The following is a 24187-nucleotide window of genomic DNA, read 5'->3' as shown; positions in this document are numbered from 1 at the left end:
TTGCTCTTGAGAACATACAAGGTCCACACAGCACATGGTGAAGGGCAGCTAGTACGGTGTGGGATGGTGTCATGGTGGGATTATAGCAATAGGTGAGATCACTGGTATAAAGGAAACCAGAATAGCACAGAAGAAATCTCGACTATTTTTCTAATTATACTGTTCTCCAATGTGGTAAGAAATTGCTCTGCCAAAGAAAAGGTACATGGTTCAAATCTATTAGCGACTCCATGGTAGGATGGGCAAGCTCCTCTTGTGCAATTAACTACCTCTGAAAACTCCCCGGAAGGTCAGCTATGGATTGGTTCTGACTTGATGGTAAATAAATACCATTGCCAATGGAGTAAGGAAATTCTGGGGAAGAGATTTGGAAAAACCAGCCAAAGATTAAAAGAACTGCTCAAGAGAAAAACAGGTGTGTATTAGTGTTCACCTGCCAGGGGCATAAGGACAGCAGAGGGGATCTGACTTACAGAGGGCAGAGGTGAACAGTCAAGGGCCCTTCATGCTCACCTACAACGTGGTCAGTTCAAGGACAACAATTTTTAGCAAGAAATATTCCAAGGTTATCAAAATTGCAAAAACACGTTTTCACACACACCACCCTTTTAATGACAGTAATTTAAAATGAGGTGTTTGTCTATATCAATGTTTAAATCCACACAATGTAAAATGGGATTATACAAGATATATTTGTGAATTGTTGTTGTTGTTGTGCACTGCAGAGTCAAAGCCAGTCCATAGCTGACCCTCTAGCAGGTTTTCAGAGGCAGTTAATGGCATAGGAGGTGACTACCCAGCCTTTTCCCTTGGAGCAGCTGGTGGCCTCGAACCATGTACCTTCAGGATTGGAGCATAGCATCTTGCCAGTAGGCCACTATGGGAAGTATATTAATCATCTGTGGTAACATACAAGGATTCCAAGGTATATTCTGAAGTGCCAAAATACCCTGACATCATGTATGACCCTTTGGGATATCACCAACCTGGATTTTACACTTGGCCTCCACCAACTGCAGTTTGGTTTGTGCCAGTTCCAGCTCCATCTCCCTCAGCTGCTTCTTGAGCAAGTCCTTCTCATCATCGGCCTCGAGCCCCTGGCTCTCTCTGCTCGCTGCTGCTAGTTTCAGAGCACCTTCTTTGCTGAAAATGTCACTGCAGTGTTTGCACGCCATCATTTTGCCCTGAAATATCCAAGAGAGAGAACCAACGTTAAACTGCAATTCACAGGAAAAAGAAGTCACTTCCAGAAACAGTATGACAGGGGCTTTACAATAAGATGCTTTTCATTGTCATCAAATACAGGACTCGATTCTGAAGACAATGCTTCTTTTGTTTGTGCTACAACTAAAACCATGATAGTTAATACAAAACCCAATTGCCTAACATGATGTTGTTGTTATGTGCTGTTGAGGTAACTAACTCATAGAGACCTGATGCACAATAGTTCTGAAACCTGCTCTATCCTGAGCCAATTGCACTGTCTCTGACACTCCTACCCCATCCCCATTACCCCAGTTACTGTGTCTGTCCATCTAATCCTGGGTCTTCCTCTCCTGTGTTGTCCCTGAACCCTTCCAAACATGATGTCATTCTCCAAAGTCTGGTCTCTCCTGGCCACATGCCCAAAGTATGTAAGATGGGAGTCTCAAAATCCTTGCCTCCAAGGAGAAACTTGGTTTCACCCTCTGGAGGAAAAACCTGTTAGTTTTCTTGATAATCCATGGTATGTTCACTACTCTTCTCCTACACCACAATTCAAAGGCATCAATTCTTCTTCCATCATTCTTGGTCACTGTCCAGCTGTCTGATGCATAACAAACAATTGCAAAGACCATGGCCTGAATCAAGTGCATCTTAGTCTCTTGACTGACATCCTATCTCTTCAGTGCTCTAGAAAGTTTCCTGACAGCAGATTTTCCAAATGCAATTTGTCTTCTGATTTACTGACTGCTGGCACCAAGAGTGCTGACTGTAAAACTAGGCATGCTAAAATTGTTAACAATCTCAAGTATCTTCTCCATCTATCATAATGCTGCCAATTGATGTGGTGGTGAGAATCTTTGTGTTCTTGATGTTGAAAAATTTGATGACAACATACTGCAGTTTGAACAAACTATAGTTCTTGACCCTCTGCAGCAATTGTGTCAGGTTCTCCTCCATTTCAGCAAGTAATGTGTGTCATCTGCATAAGGTAGGCTGTTGATGAATCTTCCACCAATCCTGATGCCACATTCCTCCTCATAGAGCCCAGCCTCCCAGATGATCTGTTGTGCATACAGGTTGAAGATAGGTTCCCCTTCCTGCCTGCCCCCTGCCAAGTATCTTTAAAAAGAAAGGTATTTTTGCATGTCTCTGAAACTTGTTCTAGAAATTTTGTTCTAATTATTAAACGCTTTGTGGATGTCAAGTCCATGTCATATGTGCACGTGCAGCATCTCATTCAAGCCTGGAGCAATAGTATATGTAATGACTATCACCACTCTTGTTCTAGAAATGAAAAACATAGTTTAAGTAACTTCATTATACATATTAGATTGTGTAAGAATTAGAATTAATCTCAATCTTCCATTGCAACAACAAATTTCTTTTTTTTTTTTTGCTTTTAAGCAAAAATGATCCAAGTAATAAATAAAAGTATTGTTCAAGGTAATAAAAGTTACCACACCATGTGTCTAGAATGCCAGTCAAATTCCTAGCACTGAAGAGCAGCAACTATTTTCAAGATTAAGGTGCTGTTGTTTTCTTAAAACCACAAAAATAATTGAGTGACACAGTATTTCAACTCTGATGGTCTAATGCAGTTATTGCTGTTAGGTGCCACTGAGTTGGGTATGACTTTACAAACAACAGATATGAACCCTGTCCTATTCTGCACCATATGCCTGAGCCATTGCTGTAGTCACTGTGTCAATCCACCTGTTTGAGGGCGTGGAGTTTATTATTCAGGATGGCTTTCCTGGCCACTGAATTTGACTTTGCCATGTGAATGGGCAGGAATATACAAACAGGGAGTGTCAGCCGACCCACAAGGAGACTTGCTAGTGTCACCAATCCACAACTGAGTGGATCCAGCAGCAGAAATAGTCCCCTTCCCCACCAGTAAAGAAGAAGAGAATGTAATACCTCTTCGGCCCAGAAATTCTTGCTCCAGTCACACCCACAGCAGCTAAACCAGAGAATCAACATGAGATGGAGTTACCTTAGGGCTGCTTCATGCCACGGGCAGAGCCAGAGCTAAGTGAAAAGCCAAGTTTGTTGAACAATTGGAGGGTGGAGAGAAAAGCCAAAATTGGCAGGACTGAGAACCTAATACTGGCTATAAGCTACAGGGCTCAAGGCTGAGGTGCCTGTGAGCCGATTTCAGGATGTGTCTTGAATTCTGCTACTAATCTGGATTATAACCTTTTAACTTCCCCAGAGGGTTCTGTGTGGTCCATGAGCTAGCATATCAGATATTAGACCAAATAAAGCAATAAGATTGGTGCTGATGAATAGAAAGAGGTACGGGAGCATGGGAGACATGTCTGACTTCATGGGAATTGATTCCATGTTGTTGATACTATTGAGAGGGCAGTTCCCCTTTGTGAAGTTGATAAAGGTCTGTTATGGCTGTCCCCACATTGCCCCTACTCTTTTTACAGAGTCTTTATCTCCTTTGATGTCCTGCCACCTTTCCAAGCATGATGTCCTTCTCTAAGGAATAGCCTCTTCCAGCACATGACCAAAGTATGTGAGATGAAGCTTTATCATCTTTGTCTCCAAGAAGCACTCTTGCTGCACCTTCTCCAAGACATATCTGTTTGTCTTTTGGCAGTCCACAGGATAGTCAGTACTCTTCTCTAACACCACTCAAAGACATCAATTCTTCCATCATCTTTATTAACTGCCAAACTCTCAGATGCATAGCAAGTGACTGAAAAGACTGTGGCCTGAATCAGGCACATCTTGGTCTTCAAACTGACATCATTGCTCCTCAATAACTTGGAGGGGTCCTGAACTGCAGACTTTCCCATTACAATATGTCACTCCTGACTCCTGGTTCTAAGTATACTGATTGTGGATTCAAGTAAGATGAAGTCATTGACAATTTCAGTCTTTTCTCAAGATGTTGTCAATGGCCCTGTGGTGAGAAATTTTGTTTCTTGATGTTGAAATACAATCCATATTGAAAGCTATAGTATTTGGTCTTCTACATATCAAAAGCTAAAAGGTTCTCACAATCATCCAAGGCCCCATTCTGTCACGCTGCCACTGGTCTTAGGTGGGCCCTCCACCATGGTTTTTTGTATGCCAGATTTGCTGTCAGAGGATGTCCCAGGAGCAGAAGCTCAGAGACAAGGACCTTCCTCAGAATTCCCAGAGAAACTATTTCCATTACTATAACTACCCCCCCCACCCCCTTTCTAAAGCATTTCACTACCATACTTCTGTGTCACTGTCCAGGTCTCGACCATTTAGGTATAAGGGTTTTGGTGCTATCGTGTAATAGCTGCTTCTTCACCCAATATACAGCTAGCCTCGAGTCTCCCCTGACATGCCCAAACTATACCCGTGTGAGGCCCGAGCCTGTACATGTCCCTTTAGCTTTACTCCTCTCAGCTCTTTATCCCATTCATACTTTTTAGATTCCTGCCTGCTTAATATTGATCTGGTATTTTTAAAACCTTGTTATTCTCTTATACCTTTGAGAATAACCTATGAGAATAATTCACTCTGTGCTGGCACAAAACAAGCACATTATTCGTTGATGGAATGACTGGATAAAATGTTAAGAGCTGGAGTTTCAGAACACTGTATTTTTGTTGTTGGTGTTGAGAATATATACAGTAGAACACACTCCACAGCCACCAACAAATGCCAGTTTTCTAGGATAGGTATGAGAGTTGAATGGAATAGGATTTGTAAAGATTTGAAATAATGCCGAGCAAAACTAAACCGAACCCTTTGCTGCTGAGTCCATCCTGTTTCCAGGCAATCCAACAAGACAGAGTGAAAATGCACCCGCATGTTTCTAAGGCAGGAACGGGTGACAGAAATTTTTCCTGCCACGGAAAGGCCAGTGGGTCCTTTTTGTTAGTAAACCAATGGTTAACAATTGTGCCACCAGTGCCTAGCACACACTCAGACCCAAACCCTCTGCTGTCAAGCGGATTTCAATTCACGGAAACCCTCCATCAAGGAAGACTGTCAAGGCTTCCGGGCTTTCTTCCACAGAATGCCGGTGGAGACCAAATGCTGACCCTTCCATTAACAGCATAACACATAACACACCTGCCACCAGAGCTCCTATGAGCACACTGCAAGTGCTTAATAAATACTTGATGCTCTGCCATTCCTTAATCCAACCAGAATACTAACCTTTCATCAGGTAATTCCACTTACTATCCACTATTCTCCTCTATTCCACTCTGATCACATCAGCCTCCTTAGTGAAATGCTCATGCCTATTTTTAGTTCCTTACTTATTCATGTTTTTTTCTTCTAGCATGTTCCTTTTAATATCTTTTACAAAAAACGATATTCCTGAAGACCCAGTTTTGCAGTCCCACCTCCTTCATAAAGCCTTCTGTGACCTTAGTTCTGATTTTGCTTTCTCTGCAATTCTGTGCCGCCCAATCGAGCTCTCACTTATCTGCTCTTGAGCTGTTTCCTAGATGTTTTCCATGCACAGGCTGTGACCTGCACCTGTGTGAAAATGCTAAGGGTCATTTTCACAGAAGATTTCTGTTAACAAAATGAATAAAGGAAGTCTAATATTTATGCAAACAGTAGATGCTCAGTAAGGCCCTTAGAGTGATTGACAGCTATGCTTTTTTACTTCTATTTCCATGATGATTTTAGTTTTTTTACCAACACACTTTATCAACTGAATCTTGGTCAGTGTGTTACACTGTACAAACAATAATAAACGATGAGTAAAAAGAGGAAAAGTACACCAAAAGAGGCATGTATAAACCCCCAATTTTAACAGCTTTAAGGATGGAGCCAATCATCTCCATACTCTCTAATTCTCTGATGTAAAACACTAAAAATCTAAAAAAAAAAACAACAAAACAAACAAACAAACACCAACCCAAAAACCCGCTTTCTAATAAGGTCAGGATAAGCCTCATATTTTTTCTTCCATGCTCTACCTTTCAGATTATAACTTAGAAAAATGGATAATGTGTATCAAGCACTTATCAGGGTTAGATTCCAAGCCCAGTATTTTATATAAGATCAATTGCCTACAAGTAGATTCCAACTCATAGATCTCATGTAATATGAGTTGTCCATTTAGTCTTAGCAGGGGTTACATTTTACTGTGTAGTAATAAAAATTATATATAATGTTGAAGCATAAAATTTGCTGGTGTTGTCATTCTCATGCCAACTGATTATAAAAGTCAATACTAAAGTATAATAAATGATTAGTAAAGATTTGACTAATATCCAAATTGATGGAGTTGTTGGAACAGAACCCTGTCGTGAATCAAGAACCACTTGTGTACCTTATACCATTTGACTATTAAAATGATTTTATGAGACAGGTGATATTATCTCTATTTTACAGAGGACAAAATGAAATTTGGGGAAACAAAAGTTGACCAAGTTTTTAAAAGACAGGCTAACTTACCTGGGACACATTTACTTACTAATATAAAAACAAAACCTATTTAGATAAAGCAATGTCAGGTTTATGTAAGACTTGTCCCAAGAGTTGACTGGGTCTTCACTGCCCTCTAAGGGTATGAGACCATTCAGCTTACCATGGCTCTACAGAAGGAGCCAGCCTTTCAAATAAATCATTAGTATAAGTTGGCCCAGTGGACAGAAAGCGATGCTACCAGGCCAAAGGTGGGTGACTCTAATCCGCGGCCCTCAGGCCTGTTTTTCATTGTTTTTGTTCAAACATTCTTCTAGGTCATATAGCCCTGGTGTGTCCACTTGCAGTAACTTGTGATTGCTGTGAAGCTGAACATTGTAACACTGATGTGTCAAATGCGTTAATGGTTACCCACGGTGGACAGTGTTTGGTGGAGCTCCCCGATTAAAACAAGTGTGGAAACAGGAGTGGCATCCACTTGCCTCTGGAAACCCTATGAACCTGGAGAGAGGATAAAAGTCACACAAGTGTTGAGGACTTTCATTCATAGGGTTGCTATGAGTTGTCTACGATTCGATGGCACTCAACAACAACACAAGGGGCTTCACCACCGGGGGGGAGCATATAAATAAATGTGATATGTTCTCTTTCAAAACAAACCTCTTAAAAACTGGTGAAAGAATCATCAGTAATGAAATACTTATTTCCCAGCCAAATTCTATGTTTTCCACGTGTTTAGTACTTGAGAGAGGTGGCTTAGTTGTAGTGACTCTCAAACTGAAACAACATCAATTTAGAGGTACTTGGGTGTAAAATGCTGAGGCTTCCAGGTTTCAACATGCAAAGAGCAAAGCCGTAAGGTTCCAAGGGCTCTAGGTCCATGATTAATTCTCACACACCTTCCTGTTCGCAGCACACTCTGGTTTATAGCAGTATAACCTTTTGGTTGACCGGGAAAAGGACTGTCCTCAGCTAAGAACAAAGGTACACCATGCCCCTTAAAAACAAAAGCAGATGGAAGATACAGAGCTCATGAGCTCTACTGCTGGCGTGGAGGCAGTGTGCAAAGGCATCTTCTGACGCAGTGCTCAAAGTCTGTATGAATTTAGAAGAAAGTGTATCACAGAGAAATCATGCTCTTCCGTACCTTGACCGCTTCCAGCTCCTCCTTGCTGGCTGCCTGCTGTTTCTCCAGCCTAGTGCTTAACTGGGAACAGATCTAAGAGAAAGAAAAGGAGGTGCTCATTATTGTAAAATAGAATCACTTGTCCAGCATGTGCTCATAACTGCTTAGCAATCATATGTATTAGTCAGATATCCCTCATCCCAGAGCAGTTCTGCACCTGGGCAGCAGCAGCAAAGCCAGTCAACTTCTGCAATGAGCAGCGGGAAGCCCACAATGTCCTATGGAAAAGCTCATCTCTATCTTAATGGGGGGAGGGGGAGAAGATGCAAGATAAATTAGGCTTTCTTCTGTCACTCATCTTCTGTGACTGGTTCCCATGAATTCCTAGTCTCACTCGGGATTAATCTACAAAATCTTTGCTGAGTATCTACTTTTTGCAAGGCACTGTGCTGGTATCTGGTGAAAAGAATGCTGAACCAGATATGCCTCTTCTTTACAGACATAAAAGTTTCCTTAACAAGTGGTGTAGTGACTTAAAAACAACAACGAGTTAAAATGGTTTTTTAAAAAAGTAACGGAGGAGTGGGGAGGGTGAGAGCAGGAGGGTGAGGCCAGGGACGGTTACTCATATGGTCCCACAATTTGATGGGTGGAGGGAGACATAGGTTAAGGAAATGGGAAAGATAGGGTGTGAAAACAATGTATTTAACTTTGGAAGTAAACAGTATAAAAAGTTTTTATTTAAAAAAAATAACAGGGTGAAACTATTATCAAGTAGTTTGTGAACGCGGCACATAAATGAAAAGCTTAGGTGCTGGGTTTTAAGGCTGGTCCAGCTGGTCTACATCCTCAATGTGTGACCTCACTGCATGACCTTAAGCACATTCATTAATCTAAGTCACTGTTCCATTCATGTGTGAAAAACATTGTGATGTGCCAATCGAATTTTTATGTAAAATATAAACATTGCACCTGGGTTATAGTTCTCAATAAGTTACGTCAATTTTTTATTACTAACAGGGAACTCTAGAGACCTGGTGTGTAAGGAAATGTACTGTCAACCCAAAGGCACGTGGTTTGAATCCACCAGCAGCTTTGTGGAGGAAAGATGAGTATTTTCCTCCCTTGAGATTTACCGCCACTGACAACTCTCCGGAAAGTTAGACGCTGTAAATTGGTTCTGGTTTGACAGCACATAGCAATAACATTCTTTTTACTAGGGAGTTCTGTTGGCTTCAGCCACAGTTGCACTGCTAACCCAAGGCATGAGATGGCCCGCCTCCCTGGCATCCCAGAGGCTCTAGGAGACAGAAGGGCAGGCTCTGCCCTGGGGGATTTACAGTCTCAGAAACCTCAGACAGAGAGAGCGAGGACACTGAGTTTATGGCAAAGAGTATTCTTATTACTAGTTCTGAAGTGCAGTGCTAACAAGTGCTCAAAATCATTCCTGTCCAGTCAGAACTGACCTACAGCTGACCTTCCAGGAGGTTTTTAGAAGCTGTAAATTGCAAAGGAGGAGATGATCTTTCTTCTGCAGAGCTGATGGTGGATTCAAACCCCCAGAGCAGTGTCACCCTTGGGTTAGCAGCAACTCCCTACCGGCTAGGCCACCAAAGTGCCCTTAAAAAGTACTCAGAACTGGTACAAAGAAGCAGTTTCAAAGAAGAAAAACAAATTTCTGTTTCAAGAATATTAAGTCTGCAGGAGCGGCATCTACTTCCTAAACAACATGCCTCTGGAAACTCTATGAACTATGATAAGTGTTGAGAGTGGTTACCACAAATCTTTTGTTCACAGGTTCGCTATAAGTTGTGCTCAACTCAAAGGCAATCATCATCAACAACAACTGACTGAAAGAGGAATCTTTAATTTTGGAAAAATTAGTCAGAGAATGGCAAAGTTTAAAAGAGGAGTTTTGGCTAAAATTACCCATGGCCTCTTTCTATCATCAAAATGGATTAGTGGGGAAAAACCACAGTTGACTAAAAATATTGTGCTAGACACTAGTTTTACAGTTCGGTCATTAATTTCTTTGGATTCAAACTTGGAGAGTAATTAATAAGATTATAAGATGATTTATTAACAGAATTCTAAAAAGCAGCACTCTAGCTACTAGTTTTCAGGAACAGTATCCCCTTCCAAAAGAAACCAAACCGGAAATACAACCAGAAATAGCCAACTCCAACTGGAGAATGCATTTAGATTATGTTTTAAAGTCTAATTATCTCAGGCAGATGGGTCTGTTGCCATTTACATTTCTTGAAGTGTTTGCCAGGTAAAATTCAAGAATAGACCCAAGGATTACTATTTGAAGAGTGCCCATATGGTGCCACCCATGGCCTAATGTGATGAAAAAAGAACCCATTTCCACACAGCACATAATCTTATCTGTTCTTTGTATTTTTTTTTAATTTTTTTTTCTATAACTATACTTCATCAATCTTCATAAACATCCACAGAGATTTTGGGCCTCCACTCATTCATTGTTGCACTATTCTCTCTACCCTCCTCCCAGTCCGCTCCTGTCCAAATGCCACAGTGCCTGTCAAAGCCAGCTCCGATCAATCCTCCTTGTCAGTGCATCCCCTGCCATTCCCCACCACTCCTCCCCGAGAGAGACCTCATCCCGAGTCACAAGGAAAAGGGGACGGCGCACTCTCCCAGCCACCTCCCGCCGAAAAGGGACGCTGTGGGCCTCAGGGTGAAGACCCTCTCCCACCACTCCAAAGGGCCCCCTTGGCAGTAGGAAACACATAGACTACTATGGAGATTGACTTTGGAATTCAGATGCACTCCCATTGACTGTGCTTGGCTGTACATGTTCATATCCTTGAAGATGTATCATGGGGGTGTTGCAACCCAGAAGACACAATTTTGACTAACAAGTTATAAGTACATGAGTCCAAAAATTATGGAAAAGTAAAAGAAAAGATTCTTTCATTGTTTTACAAACCCTCCCCCAGGTCCCCTCCACCATGCAGCCCTCGCTCCAGTCTCCTGTGATGACAGAAACACCCAGTTACATCTCTCTTTCGAACAGTTCTCTCCCTCCTCTGTTTCAGTGCAGCACACATTATTGAACCCATCTCACTCAGTCTCTCCGCAACCCCAAGGACAGTCCCATTCTACAACAGCGGCATCATGTAACACTCGTCCCTTTGTGACTGGGATACTCCACTCAGCATAATGTTCTCCAGAGCCAACCATCCTGAACAACATTGCATGAGTTCCTTGTTTTTCAATGCAGCATAGCATTCCATTGTGCGAATACACCACAGCCTCTCCAGCCATTCGCCCGTCGATGGGCACCCAGGCTGTTTCCAACTCCTTGCCATTGTGAACAAAGCTGCAATAAACATGGGTGTGCATATATCTGCTTGGATGTCAGCTATGGTCTCTTCAGGGTATATTCCCAGTAGCGGAATTGCTGGGTCAAATGGCATCTCCATTTGCAACTTTTTGAGAAAGCGCCATACTGCTTTCCACAGGGGCTGCACCACCCCACACTCCCACCAACAGTGAATCAGGGCTCCAGCTTCTCCACAACCTCGCCAGCATTTGTTGCCCACTGTTCTGTCAAATTTTGCTATTTTGACTGGGGTGAAATGATATCTCATAGTTGCTTTCTGTTCTTTGTATTAGTCAATGTCTAACTATTCATTTTCTCACTTACCCAAATTCCAAACCACAAGGTCACTTTTACAGATCTTTCAAGTCCAGCAAGAAATTACTCTTTTGCTTCTCTGTTTTCTCTTCTTTTATTTTTTTCTTTTATTATTTTCTTTGGTGTGTGTGTGTGTGTGTGTGTGTGTGTGTGTATACCATCAAATCAGATCTGACTGGTACAGGAGAAGACTGCCCCTCCTTCTCCAACAGAGCATCTGGTGGATGTTTTCCCCTTTTTAATTATTAGCTTCACTATTAACTCTGGTCCAGGTTCTGTTTGAGAATCCCTCCAACTGGCCCCATGGTCCTCAGAGGGACAGATCAGCGCTAACTCTGCCTCTGACCATGTCACTCATATGCTACAGCAATTTCTTACTGAATAAAATCCTCATACTGCCCTGAAGACTTTTCCTGATTTGGGCCCCAACTCATCTTCTCTTCTATACTCAGAACTCCTTAGAAACCAAATTTTGTTTGGTTTTTTGTTTGCTGTTCCTGTCATCGGCTATCTTTTTGTTTCTTCTCCTCTCTATCCCCTCTTTTCCATCTTTAGGTATTCAAGTCTTATCTGGCCTTGATCACAGCTCAACTCATCCCTTCTCTGGGTCTCTTCACATTCCAAATGCATTAGGCTTTTTCTCCTTCTTATTTATGTGTGGGTATTGTCGTTCCCTGTGTACAACAGAGCACCGTTAGACTAGCAGATATGGCAACTGAGGCTAAGCCTTCAAATATAGAAACACAAAGGAGGAGAAACAGTTGTAAGAAGACACTAGTGATTGGAAAATGGACTGTGAGAAGCATGGATGGAGGAAAATTGGACATTGTTAAGAAAGAAATGGAACACATAAATATTGACATACTAGGTACTGGCAAAATGAGACAGACTGGCATGGAACATTTTTAACCAGACGACCATATGATCTATTATGCCAGAGAGGAAAAGGTGAGGAAAAAGGGGGTTGCTTTCATAGTTAAAAATGCCATTTCTAGATCTATCTTGAAATACAGTGCTGTGAGTGACAGAATAATATCCATACACGTATAAGGCATCTAGTGAATAACACTATCATTCAAATATATGTACCAGTAACTAGAGCCAAAGGGGAGGAACCAGAAGATTTTTGCCAACTATTGCAGTCAGAAATCAATCAAACATACAATCAAGATGCATTAATAATAATGGGTAGTTGGAATGCAAAAGTTGGAAACAGAGAAGGATCAGGTGAAAAATACAGACTTGGTGACAGAAATGAAGCTGGAGATAGTACCATAAAATTCTGTACAATCAATGGACCTCCCCAGAGTACTGAAGAGCAACAATGTCAATTTGGAGACTAAGGTGTGCCAGATCCAAGCCACAGTCTTCACAATTACTTGCTATACATCAGAAATCTGGACAATGACTAGGGATGATAGAAAGAGAATTGATGGCTTTGAACTGTGGTACCAGAGAAGGGTATTAAATATGCCATGGACTGTTAGGAGAACAAACAGGTTCAACCTAGAGAGGCAAGGATTCTGAACCTTCATCTGACAGACATACTTTGGACATGTTACAAGGAAGGATATCATGCTTAGGAGGGACAGCTTAAGAGAGGAAGACCCTCAATGAGATGGATTGATTCCATGACTTGGGTAATGGGGGTAGGTGTGTCAGAGACAATAAAATTGACATAGGATAGAGCAGGGTTCAGAGCTGTTGTACACAGTGTCGCTATGAGCTGCAAGCAACTCAGTGGTAAATAACAACAATGATTTATTCCTTGCAAATACTTTTTATAAGAAATATAAGTTCAGGCTATGCAAATAGATTTCATCTGATGCTATGCATAGGCATCAGATCGATTACATCTGTGGAAAGAATCTCTGGAGAAGCTCAACAGCAACTGTGACAACTAGGCCAGGTGCTGATTGTGGAACAGACCACCAACTACTCATATCCATGTTCAAGCAGGAGCTAAAGAAAATTAAATTCACAGGAACCAAACTTTGACCTTGAGTCCATCAAACTTGAATTTAAAAACCATCTTAGAGGCAAGAGATTCAGAATAAGCAAAACACTTCTGAGAAACAAAAATGAAGTGGGAGGCATAGTACTCCCTGACCTCAAAATCTACTACACAGCAGTAGTAACCAAAATAGCATGGTAGTGGTAAAATGACATAGACTAATGGAACAGAATTGAGAACCTAGAAATGGACCCAGCAATCTATGGTCAACTGATATTCAACAAGGAAATCAAAGCTATCAAATAGGGAAATGACAACCTCTTCAACGAATGGTGCTGGCAAAACTGGACTTCTACCTGCACAAAGCTTAAACAGAGTCCACATCTCACCCCATATATAAAAACCAACTCAAAGTGGATCAGAGACCTGGGAGTAAAGCCCAAAACTATAAAGTTCATAAGAGACAAACTGGGATCAAGCTTAGAAGCCTTAGTCTACAGTATAATGAGACTGTCAAATACAGCCAGAAATGCATAATATGAAGAGGATAAATTTGATGCAAGGGACCTTCTAAAGATTAAATCCCTGTGCACATAAAAAACGTTTCCCAACAAGGTGAAAAGAGAATCTACCAAGTGGGAACAAACATTTGGTAATACCATCTCAGACAAGAGTCTCATAATAACAGTTTACGGACAACTCCTGGGCCTCCACAAGAAAAAGACTGATAACCCAATTACAAAATGGACAAAAGACATGGAAAGAATTTTCACAGAGGAAGATATTCAAATGGCCAACAGACACATGAAGAAATGCTCCAAATCACTGACAATAAGAGAGATACAAAGCAAAACCAAAATGAGATACCATCTCACTCCCGTTAACAGTGGCAAATTTTAATAGGACAGCAAGTAATAAATATTGGAGAGGATGTGAGATAGTAACACTTATACATTGTTGTTGGGATTGTAAAATGTTACAACCATTCTGGAAGGCAATTTGGCGCTTCCTCAGAAAGCTTAACATAGAAATTCCATATGAGTCAGCTATTGCACTGTTTGGAATATGTTGTTTTTGTTATGTGCCATCGAATCACTTGCGACTCATAGTGATACCCTGAGAAAATGAGAACTGAGGCACAGAGATTTGTACACCATTGTTTACAGCAGCATTACTGACCATCACAAGAACATGGAAACAGCCCAGTTGTCCAACAACCACCAAATGAATTGAGAAATTATGGTACATTCATACAATGGAATATTATGCAGCACGCAGGAGCAATGATTTTGTAAATTATTACCTAACTTGGGAGGGACTGGAGAGCATTATACTGAGTGAACTAACTCAGTCCCACAAGGACAAATATTGTACAAAACCATTATTATTGAATGAGTATGAATATCCAAGGTAGAGTAGAAGCAGAGGATATGTGTGTGTGGGTATTAATCATGGGGCTGTACAATTTGATGGGGGGGGGTGAGGGAAATTGGAAGATTTTCATTTAAAAAGCAATGTATTCAAATTTTGTAAGTAAACTACTATAAAATTTTTTTTTAAATTATAAAAAACCAAAAACTTTCACAGGAACAGGTTTGAGGCCTTGAACATTAATGAATAAAGACCAGATCAGCTGTGGGAGTATATAAGAATATCATCTATGAAGAATGTAAAAAGTCATTATAAAGACAGAGGAGGAGGAAAAGACCAAGATGGATATCAGAAGAGACTCTGAATATTGCACTACAGCATTGAGAAGCCAAAGCAAAGAGAAGAAATCAAGAAATTAAGGAGCTGTACAGAAGATTACAAAGGACAGTGTGGAAAGAAAAAGTATTGAAATGTACAAAGAGCTAGAGTCAGAAAATTAAAAGAGCTGAACTTGGCATTTCTTAAGTTGAAGGAACTGAAGAATAAATTCAAGCCCTGAGTTGCAATACTTAAGGATGCTTTGGGCAGAATATTAAATGATCCAGGAAGCATTAAACAAAGATGAAAGGAGTATACAGTCACTGTACCAAAAGGAATTGGCTGCCATAGAACAATTTCATGAAACAATGTATGAAAAAGAGCCTGCGGTGATGAAAGAAGAACTTCAAGTTGCTCTGACAGAACTGGAAAAAAACAAGGCCTCGGGAATTGAGAGCACACCACCTGACATATTTCAACAGATGCTGCCCTGGATGCGCTCACCAAGTTGTGCCAAGAAATCTGGAGGACAACCACCTGGCCAACTCACTGGAAGAGATCCATATTTGTACCCATTCCAAAGAAAGCTGACCCGACAGAGTGTGGGAATTATCAAACAATATCTTTACTATTACAAATAAGCAAGATTCTGCTGAAAATGATCCAAAAAGGACCTGATGAGCACATCAACACAGATGTGCAGGCTGGCTTTAGAAGAGCCTGTGGTACTAGGGATATTATAGCAAATGTTAGATGGATCCTGGCTGAAAGTAGAAAGTGTTTCATTGACTATGCAAAGGCATTTGACTGTATGGATCACAACAAACTGTGGCTGAATCTGAGAAGAATGGGAATCCCAGAACAATTGGACCAGGAGGCAGGCATCAAAACAGAGCAAGGAAACACACTGTATGGTTCAAAATCAGGAAGGGTGTACGCTAGGGATGTGTCCTATCTCCATACTTTTTCAATCTATATGCAGAACAGATCATTCGAGACTCTGGGCTCTATGATAAGGAATGTGGCATCAGGATTGGAGGAAGACTCATCAACAATTTGCCTTATTCAGATGACAACCCTACTTGCTGAAACTGAAAAGGACCTGAAGCACTTGATGCAGAAGGTCAAGGACTTGCAGCCTTAAATACAGATTGAAGCTCAATATCTAAAAACCAAAGATTCTCACCATTTGGCTGATTGACAGAATTATGACAGAATGTGATGAGATTGAAAGACTTCCCTTTGCTTGGCTCCACAGTCAACACTCTTGGTATCAGCAGCCAGAAACTTAAGAGACTAATTGCATTGGGGAAAGTCTGCTGTCAGGGACCTCTCCAGAGTACTGAAGAACAACGATGTCAGTTTGGAGACTAAAGTGTGCCTGATCTATGTCATAGTCTTTGCAATTACTTGCTATGTGTCAGAAAGCTGGACAGTAACTGGGGATGATAGGAGAATCGATGCCTTTGAGCTGTGGTGCTGGAGAAGAGTACTGTATATACCATGGACTGCTAGGAGAACAAACAGGTTCATCCCAGAGAAGGTGAAACCAGGCTGCTCCTTGGAGGAAAGGATTCTGAATCTCTGTCTGACATACTTTGGGCATGTTACAAGTGACCAGTCCTTGGAGAAGGACATTATGCTTGGGAGGGTGGAGGGACAGCACAGGAGAAGAAGACCCTCGATGAGGTGGATTGATTCAGTGACTGGGTAATGGGGATAGGTGTATCAGAGACAATAAGGTTGGCTCAGGATCAAGCAGGGTTCAGAGCTGATATACATAGGGTCGCTGTGAGTTGCAAGTGACTCAAGAGCACATAACAACAATAACACTGTCTTTCCATCACAAAATCAACTTCTGTCATGGATTGAATTTTGTCTCCCCAAAATACTACAATGTGGAAGCTATGTAATGATCTCTCCTGATCTGATAAACCCAGTATTTGTAAAAGGATTAGAGGAAGGATACAATACAGCTCTACTGAGACGTAAAGGATGGACCCTTAAGGTTTTTGGCCTGTAAGACCTTTTATCTCCTATCAATATAAGAGGAAAGCCCTCTATACCATTAAGTTCTTTAATGATATGTAAGGGGGTGTTCCCATAAGGTGTGGCCTGTAACATAGGGAAGGCCAGGACACAGGAGGATTTCCAAAAAATGTCTGGTCAACAGACATTGAAGGAAACAAAGATCTTCCTGCAGAATAAGCCGGGCAGGGGGCGTGGGAGGGGATAGCGGGGGTCGGGGAGAGGGAGAGACAGAGAGAAAGAGAGACAGTATGTGAGAGCCTTCCGCTAGAGCTGGTACCCTAAATTCAGAGTTGTAGCCTCATAAACCTGGAGAATAAATATCTGCCTGTTAGAACCATCCACTTATATATCTAAAGCAGCACTAGATAATAATCAAGACAGGTTCTAAACCCCCAAACCAAGAAATTGAAGCAAACAAATTCATCTTTTATCAACCCTTGCAGGAGTCATTGAGTAAATATTCACTGATCATCATAAAAGTATGACAGAGCGATAACAGGCATAGAGCAATAGTAAATACTTATAGAAAATACAACATATATTAATGATTACCAAATAATCAATAAAAATGTACAAAAAGGGAAGAAAAGTATGACAGAACTGAAACTTTCTCTCAAAGCAATCTTCCATGAAGGTCAAGGAGTCCTTGTGAAAAAGAATTAATAATATATTAAGTGAGAGGGAACTCTGGTGGCCTACTGGTAAGAAGGTGCACTGCAATCTTGAAGGCCCATGGTTCGAGGCCACCAGTTGCTCTGCGGGAGAAGGATGGACAATCTCCTTCCATATGATTAACTGCCTCTGAAAACCTGCTGGAGAGTCAGTTATGAGTTGGCTCCAACACAATGGTACAAAACAACAACAATAAAATATTAAGGGAACAAAAGTTCATTAATTATATTCTTACTTACACAGCAACATTAGGAACTTAATATATTTCCTCTCACTGGCAATTAAGGAAAGCTTGTTTCTCACACTTCTTAATTTTCCATAAGGTAAGCATTCAGCTGTTAGTTGAATGGTCAGTGCTTCAAACCCACCAGTTGCTCCGTAGGAAAAAGATCTTCAGCAATCTGCTTCCAAAACAATTACAGCTTTGAGAACTCTATGGGTGGTACTACTCTGTCCTACAGGGTCACCCTGAATCCAAATCAACTCCGCAGCAATTATAGGAAGTGGGTAATTTTTTTTTCACAATGAATATAAATTTTATGGCAAGGGGGGAAAATATTTCCTCAAATACTAAAAAAACAACAACGAAACAATGAGCATCATCAGACTTCAAACTCCCATGTGAGGCAAGAGACTCAAGGGATCAGAAAAGGGTGTTTTTATTTCTAGAATGCCTGATCAGTCCACTCAGGCTCTCTAGGGTTGAGGGGATGCCCTGACAAGTCCCAGCATAAGCAGGAGGGACAGGAAGACGCCACGAGAGCTGGGCTGTGTGCTCTCTGCCTAGGTGAGGGAGGGTAAGAAACCCCTTCCAGGACACAGAGCCCTTTGAAAGGACATTTTACATTGTAGGACAAGAAGGTTTCCTGGTGTGTTGCCTGCAGTGGGCAACATGACATTGCAAAGGCACCTTGCATTCTGTACTGATACCGCAAAGAGTTACATGATCTCTTAGCTTATATTTAATGAAAACGTGAAACTTTACCTGGCAGAGAGGCAAATGCTACTATTGTGATCTATTGGCATTCAGCTCAAGACAGGAAAAGATTCCAACAGCAACAATAAGGTTTGCAGTGCCCTTAAATCTACCAAATATTGCAAACCACCACCCTACTGCTTTGATTAATTTGACCTCTCAGCTGAAAGCAAAAACGTCTAACCACCATTTCAGAAGAAAAAGTGAGACACCAAATTTAATGAACAATTTTACAAAAATATCTTTCCCCTCCCCCCAAAAAATCTTTTCCTCAAAGGAAACAGAACACAAAATAAATTCTATAGCAACAAAATGCAAGGTGGCATATTACCTGTTTATACTCTGCAATGATTGCGGTAGTTTTCTTTATTTCATATTCTGCCTTTTCCAGCTGTTTCCTGAAGACTTCTTTAAGCTATAAAGAGAATGAGAAGCATCAGGAATCAGTTAAATCTTAACAAACACTCACAGATATATATGTTTAGACCTGCCTAATTTATAGTCAATGACAATATTAACTATAACTGTGTAGAATTTTTCCACTGAAGTTATATCTTGACAATTTGAAAAATATAGTAATTTACAAAGTGCCAGAAACCTTACTCTTTCTCCATGATGTATCAGTCATATGAACAATCCTGCTATAAAACTGTTTATGCCACCTACTTATTTTACTAATATTACTAATTGAACATCCATTCAGAATCTTTATGATGTTATTTATCCTCCAAGAAATCTATAAATATTAAGGTAATATTGTATGTAAAATCTGTTACTTTTTTAAGTTTTGCTATTCTTGATGTTATCAATTACTAGAAAGAAAAAAGATGTCCTTTTTCAGTCATACTCTGCTATTGCCGCTATTCTTTTTCTCTCTTAAGGCATTAAAAAGAGGCTTTTGCGAGTGAAGTGAGAGGAAGATGAAGAGCTCTTGGGAAGGAAAGAGATTCAGGGACCAAAGAAAGTTACTTCAGAAGCACACAAAATGTTGGTACTTGTTACAGTTACCCAGTGTTGAAGTGCATACTCTGAACCACTGTGATTTTTGTGGCTTGGTAGCTAGAGAATCTGAGGTACAAGGGAAGGTTAAAGTGATTTTGAAAAGCTCAGGCACCAGCCTGTAAAAAGGAAAGAGTTCAATTCTGGCACACTTTTAAACAAACAAAAACTAACTCTTCATAATTTTTAAGTTAATAATCAGAATAAACTGATGAAGTCTCCATAGCAGCATCTCATGTTAAAATACTTTATATTTCATAAGTTACTGTCATTTGTAATTGGATTCTCTAGAAGATTTCAAAACTATCTTTATTTCTTCCACATTGTAAAAACAATCTGTATTCTCTAGCTTCCAGAATTTGAGATAAACAATAACCCTCCCATGATAATACCCCACTAGTTTGGGGTCAGGGCTAACTAACTGAGTGGCTTTGAGCATGTGTGATTTAACTTTTCTAAGCCATTGTTTCCTCACCTGGCAATTGAGACTAATTTCCACCTCATGCTGGCACCATAATGGAGGATATATATCAACGGAAAATGCAAAACTTCTTGTATTGTTTTTGGCAGAAAAAGGGAAGTGTTCAGAATATGTCACATATGATCATGAATGAAGACTAGTGTGAAACACAATGTATATGAACAAGCCAATATATATTTATTACATATGTAATATATATGTTATATACATGTTATATATGTTTGTGTTATATATATTCTCTATCTATCTATCTATCTATCTATCTATCTATCTATCTATCTATCTATCTATCTTTCTCTGCCCATTTAAGGTTGCAGTACTCAAGAACCACTATTTGTCTGTGGATGCTTGGGGCAGGTCAAGCATGGGTAACTACGATTCATTTGACAAGAGCTTTAAATCTCCACCTAAAGGACTGAAATGGCCTAAAGAAGACAAGAGGTAAAGAAAAAAACAAAACCCACCAACAGGCCTATATAATAAAAAAATGAGAGCGCTAATCCCGGAAAAATTCTAAGTTGGTTAAAAAAAAATCTTTTTTTCACAAATTCTTTGTGAAATCCCAGGACGGTACTGAATAACAAACCCTAACTCCCACCTTGTGTTAATTTTACTGACACATTTCTGGTTTCTTGGACGTTGTTGTTAGGTACCATCAAATCAAGTAGGATTCATAGTGACATGTGAAGAACAGATCTGAACCCTGTCCTACCTGTGCCATCCTCACAATCTCTGACAAATTTGAGCCCATTGTCGCCATCACTGTGCTAATCCTCCTGGTTGAGGGTCCTCCTCTCTTTTGTTATCCCCCCACCTTCCCAATCATGATGTCTCTCTCCAAAGAATAGCCTCTCCTAGCAACATGCCCCAAGTATGTCTCTTGGATAGGGACCTTTGAAGTGCGAAGTGCTCTGTGCTCTCCTATATATTCATTATTACAGAATACACCTCTTGAAAAGAAATAATAATCAGGATTTAAGAAGGATTCTTACATCTTAAGTTAGTTAACAGTAGTAAAAATAAAAATAATCTGTTGGCAATGACTTCACTCGGTTCTGAAGAAAGCCCAACTGTGTCACCACCCCTGACTTGTGCTGATGGGATAGAGAACGTTGGGGAAACCTGTCCGTTCTTCTTAGAGAAGCAGAAGTTCCACCTCTTTAAGCTGAAGGGCCTGCCTCTCCCACCACTATTCTATTCTCCTTCAGAGTGGCAGTCTCTTCCACCTGATTAGCCTACTAGCTTCCTATACAGATTGTGGGGTGCTAACCTCAAGGATGGCTCCCCACAGGTTTTTTATATATACCCCCAGGGAATAGAAGGCTTGTGTGCTCTGCCAAGAACATGGGGGCTGCCTCCTCCAAGGCACAAGTCAGAGAACTGAAGTGTGATGGGCTGAGGCGGAGACAGTGTGGCAACTCCCAGCAGAGACCTCCATGGGCTTCCAGAGTAACAATCCTCACAAACTACTCCAGAGACGTCAACTCTCTTGGAGATGTGACATGAAATTCACAGATTTGTCAAAGCTCTGGGATCACAATTCTAAATTACTAAACTTAGAGAAAATTCAAAATTCCTGCTAGACATCTCAGTGAAGACAAACTCCTCAGGGCTGTCCTAACACCCTTCAAACGAAGTCATCATGTCTCAGCACTAGGAACATTTCCTGTGTCACACTATCCTTGGTTTAGAATAAATCCCACTCTCCTTTCATGTTTTTCTAGCATTAATCCTTTCCCGTTTAATGCAACTGGGTAAAGAGAAGTCTTCACCTGCGCCGTCTCTTCCTCTTGCTTTCTCTTCTCTTCCTCAGTGTCCACCAGCCTCTGTTTGGTCAGCAGGAGTTCCTTATTCAAGACATCTGCCTTGTCTTCCGCCTGCAAATGAAGGCATGTCACAGTCATACAGAGGGTGCAGAAAGGACACCCACACTTTGTTCAAATCATCCCTACTCTTCCATTACTGTTTCAATCTTACACCATTATTTTCCTTCCTAGCTTGCCCTGGGGGGTAACAGTTCTCCATGAATGCCAACTACACCAGGCACTTTGCATACATTATCTCTAACCCTCCTAATAATAATGATGATTTTCTAGGTAACGAAAGTGAGGGTTGGAGAGATTAAACATCCTGACCGGGGTCACACACCTAACATCAGAGCCATTGACTTCCCATTAGGACATCAAAGCCCCTGCTGTTTCTAAGTGCCTCTTACACATTTTCCATTCATGTCACAGGAGGACTCAGCCTGCGGCTGTGGAGATAAGTCTGATGGAGGAGGATAGGCTCTTGTAGAAGTAGCTCATGCACATCCAAAAACTTCTCCAACAGGGTGAAAAGGGAAGCCACTGACTGAGAAAAAGTATTTGATAATGACATATCAGATAAGGGATTTATATCCAGAATTTATCAAACACTTGAGCACCACAACAAGATAAATAATCCAATAGAAAAATGGGCACAGAATATGAACAGACACTTCACCAAAGAAGACATTCAGATGGTCAACAAGCACATGAAGATATGTTCAAAATCCCTAGCTCTAAGAGAGATGCAAATAAAACAACTATGAGATACCATCTCACCCCAGTCAGAATGGCAAAATTTAACAGAACAACAAGCAACAAATGCTGTCGAGGTTGTGGAGAAACTAGAACCCTTCTTCACTGTTGGTGGGAGTGTAAAATGGTGCAACCACTGTGGAAAGCGGTATGGTGCTTTCTCAAAAAGTTGCAAATAGAGACACCACTTGACCCAGCAATTCCACTACTGGGAATATACCCTAAAGAGACCATAACTGACATCCAAGCAGATATATGCACACCCATGTTTATTGTAGCTTTGTTCACAATAGCAAGGAGCTGGAAACAACCTAAGTGCCCATCAACAAACGAATGGATAGAGAAGCTGTGGTATATTCACACAATGGAATACTATGCTGCATTGGAAAAAAGGAACTAATGCAATACTATTCAAAATGGGTGACTCTGGAGGACATTATGCTGAGTGAAATATCTCAGTCACAAAAGGACAAAGGCTGCATGGTGCCACTGTTGTAAAACAGGACTGACCTTGGGGTTGGGGAGAGACAGAGAAAGATGGGTTCAATAATGTATACCGCATTGAAACAGATGAGGGAGAAAACAGTTTAAAAGGGATATGTGATTAGGTATTTTTGTCATGACAGGAGTCTAGAGTGAAGGCTACATGGTGGAGTGCACCTGGAGGAGGGTTTGTAAAACAATGAAAGAATTTTACTTTTCCAAGAGGGTAGTGTACTAGTGGGGAGGATTGGGACGGGAGAAAAGTACAACAATGAATGAATGGAAATCCAAAGTCTCTGTAAATTTTTACTGAAACGAATAATAAATTTAAACAAAATTAAAAAAAAAAAAAGGACTGGCAAAAAAAACCAAACCAAAACCAGTAGCTCAGGGGCCCAGATAGAAGCTGACAGACTGATCCACAGACGCCAGTTAGGGAAGAATGGCATAGACTGGCTGAGGCAAAGCCCAAGCCATGCACCTAGGACAGCAAGTCAGACAAGGTGCCAAGCGGACAGATGGCCAGGAGGAAGCCTGAGGTATGGGGCAGGCATCTAGACAGGAAAGATATTATTTCTGGGATGATCAGGAATTGCTCAGAGAGAGTACCCTGGTTTGAACCTGAATGTAGAGGCAAATGAATGAGGGGTGTACACACTGGGTTCATATAACACTCGGCTGGAGTCATCATATAGCCCCTGACTGTTTATTAAAACGTACCTCATGTAAAAGAGCCCTGGTGGTGTAATAGGTTAGGAGGTGGGCTACTATCTGAAATGGTGGTGGTTTGAAACCACCAGCATCTCTGCAGGAGACTGACTTAGCCAATTTGGAAATCCAATGGAGGGCCGTCATGAGTTAGAATCAACTCAGCAGTGAGTTTAGGGTGTATTTTATTTTTTTCCCTATATTTTATTAATTTTCATAAACATTTACAGAGATTTTGGGTTTCCATTCATTCAT

At 40.9% G+C, this 24187-nt stretch overlaps 1 protein-coding gene across 3 annotated transcripts in view; it reads right to left on the bottom strand.

Annotated features, from left to right (window-relative positions):
• Nucleotides 1–24187, bottom strand: part of RABGAP1L (RAB GTPase activating protein 1-like) — a 966320-nt gene that overhangs the window by 1018 nt on the left and 941115 nt on the right. For all 3 annotated transcript variants that reach the window (XM_006887703.1, XM_006887706.1, XM_006887705.1), the window contains 4 exons: nucleotides 21953–22057; nucleotides 19032–19115; nucleotides 7736–7807; nucleotides 987–1184 (listed from right to left, as the gene is read on the bottom strand). In XM_006887703.1, coding sequence (XP_006887765.1) covers nucleotides 987–1184; nucleotides 7736–7807; nucleotides 19032–19115; nucleotides 21953–22057 — 459 coding nt within the window. The remainder of the gene's footprint in view (nucleotides 1–986; nucleotides 1185–7735; nucleotides 7808–19031; nucleotides 19116–21952; nucleotides 22058–24187) is intronic.

Source organism: Elephantulus edwardii, unplaced genomic scaffold (assembly GCF_000299155.1).
Source record: "Elephantulus edwardii isolate Elephantulus edwardi_28Jun2011 unplaced genomic scaffold, EleEdw1.0 scaffold00061, whole genome shotgun sequence".
NCBI classification, from domain to species: domain Eukaryota; kingdom Metazoa; phylum Chordata; class Mammalia; order Macroscelidea; family Macroscelididae; genus Elephantulus; species Elephantulus edwardii.
Note: the sequence above shows the minus strand (reverse complement) of the source record. Positions and strands in the feature narration are given on the sequence as shown.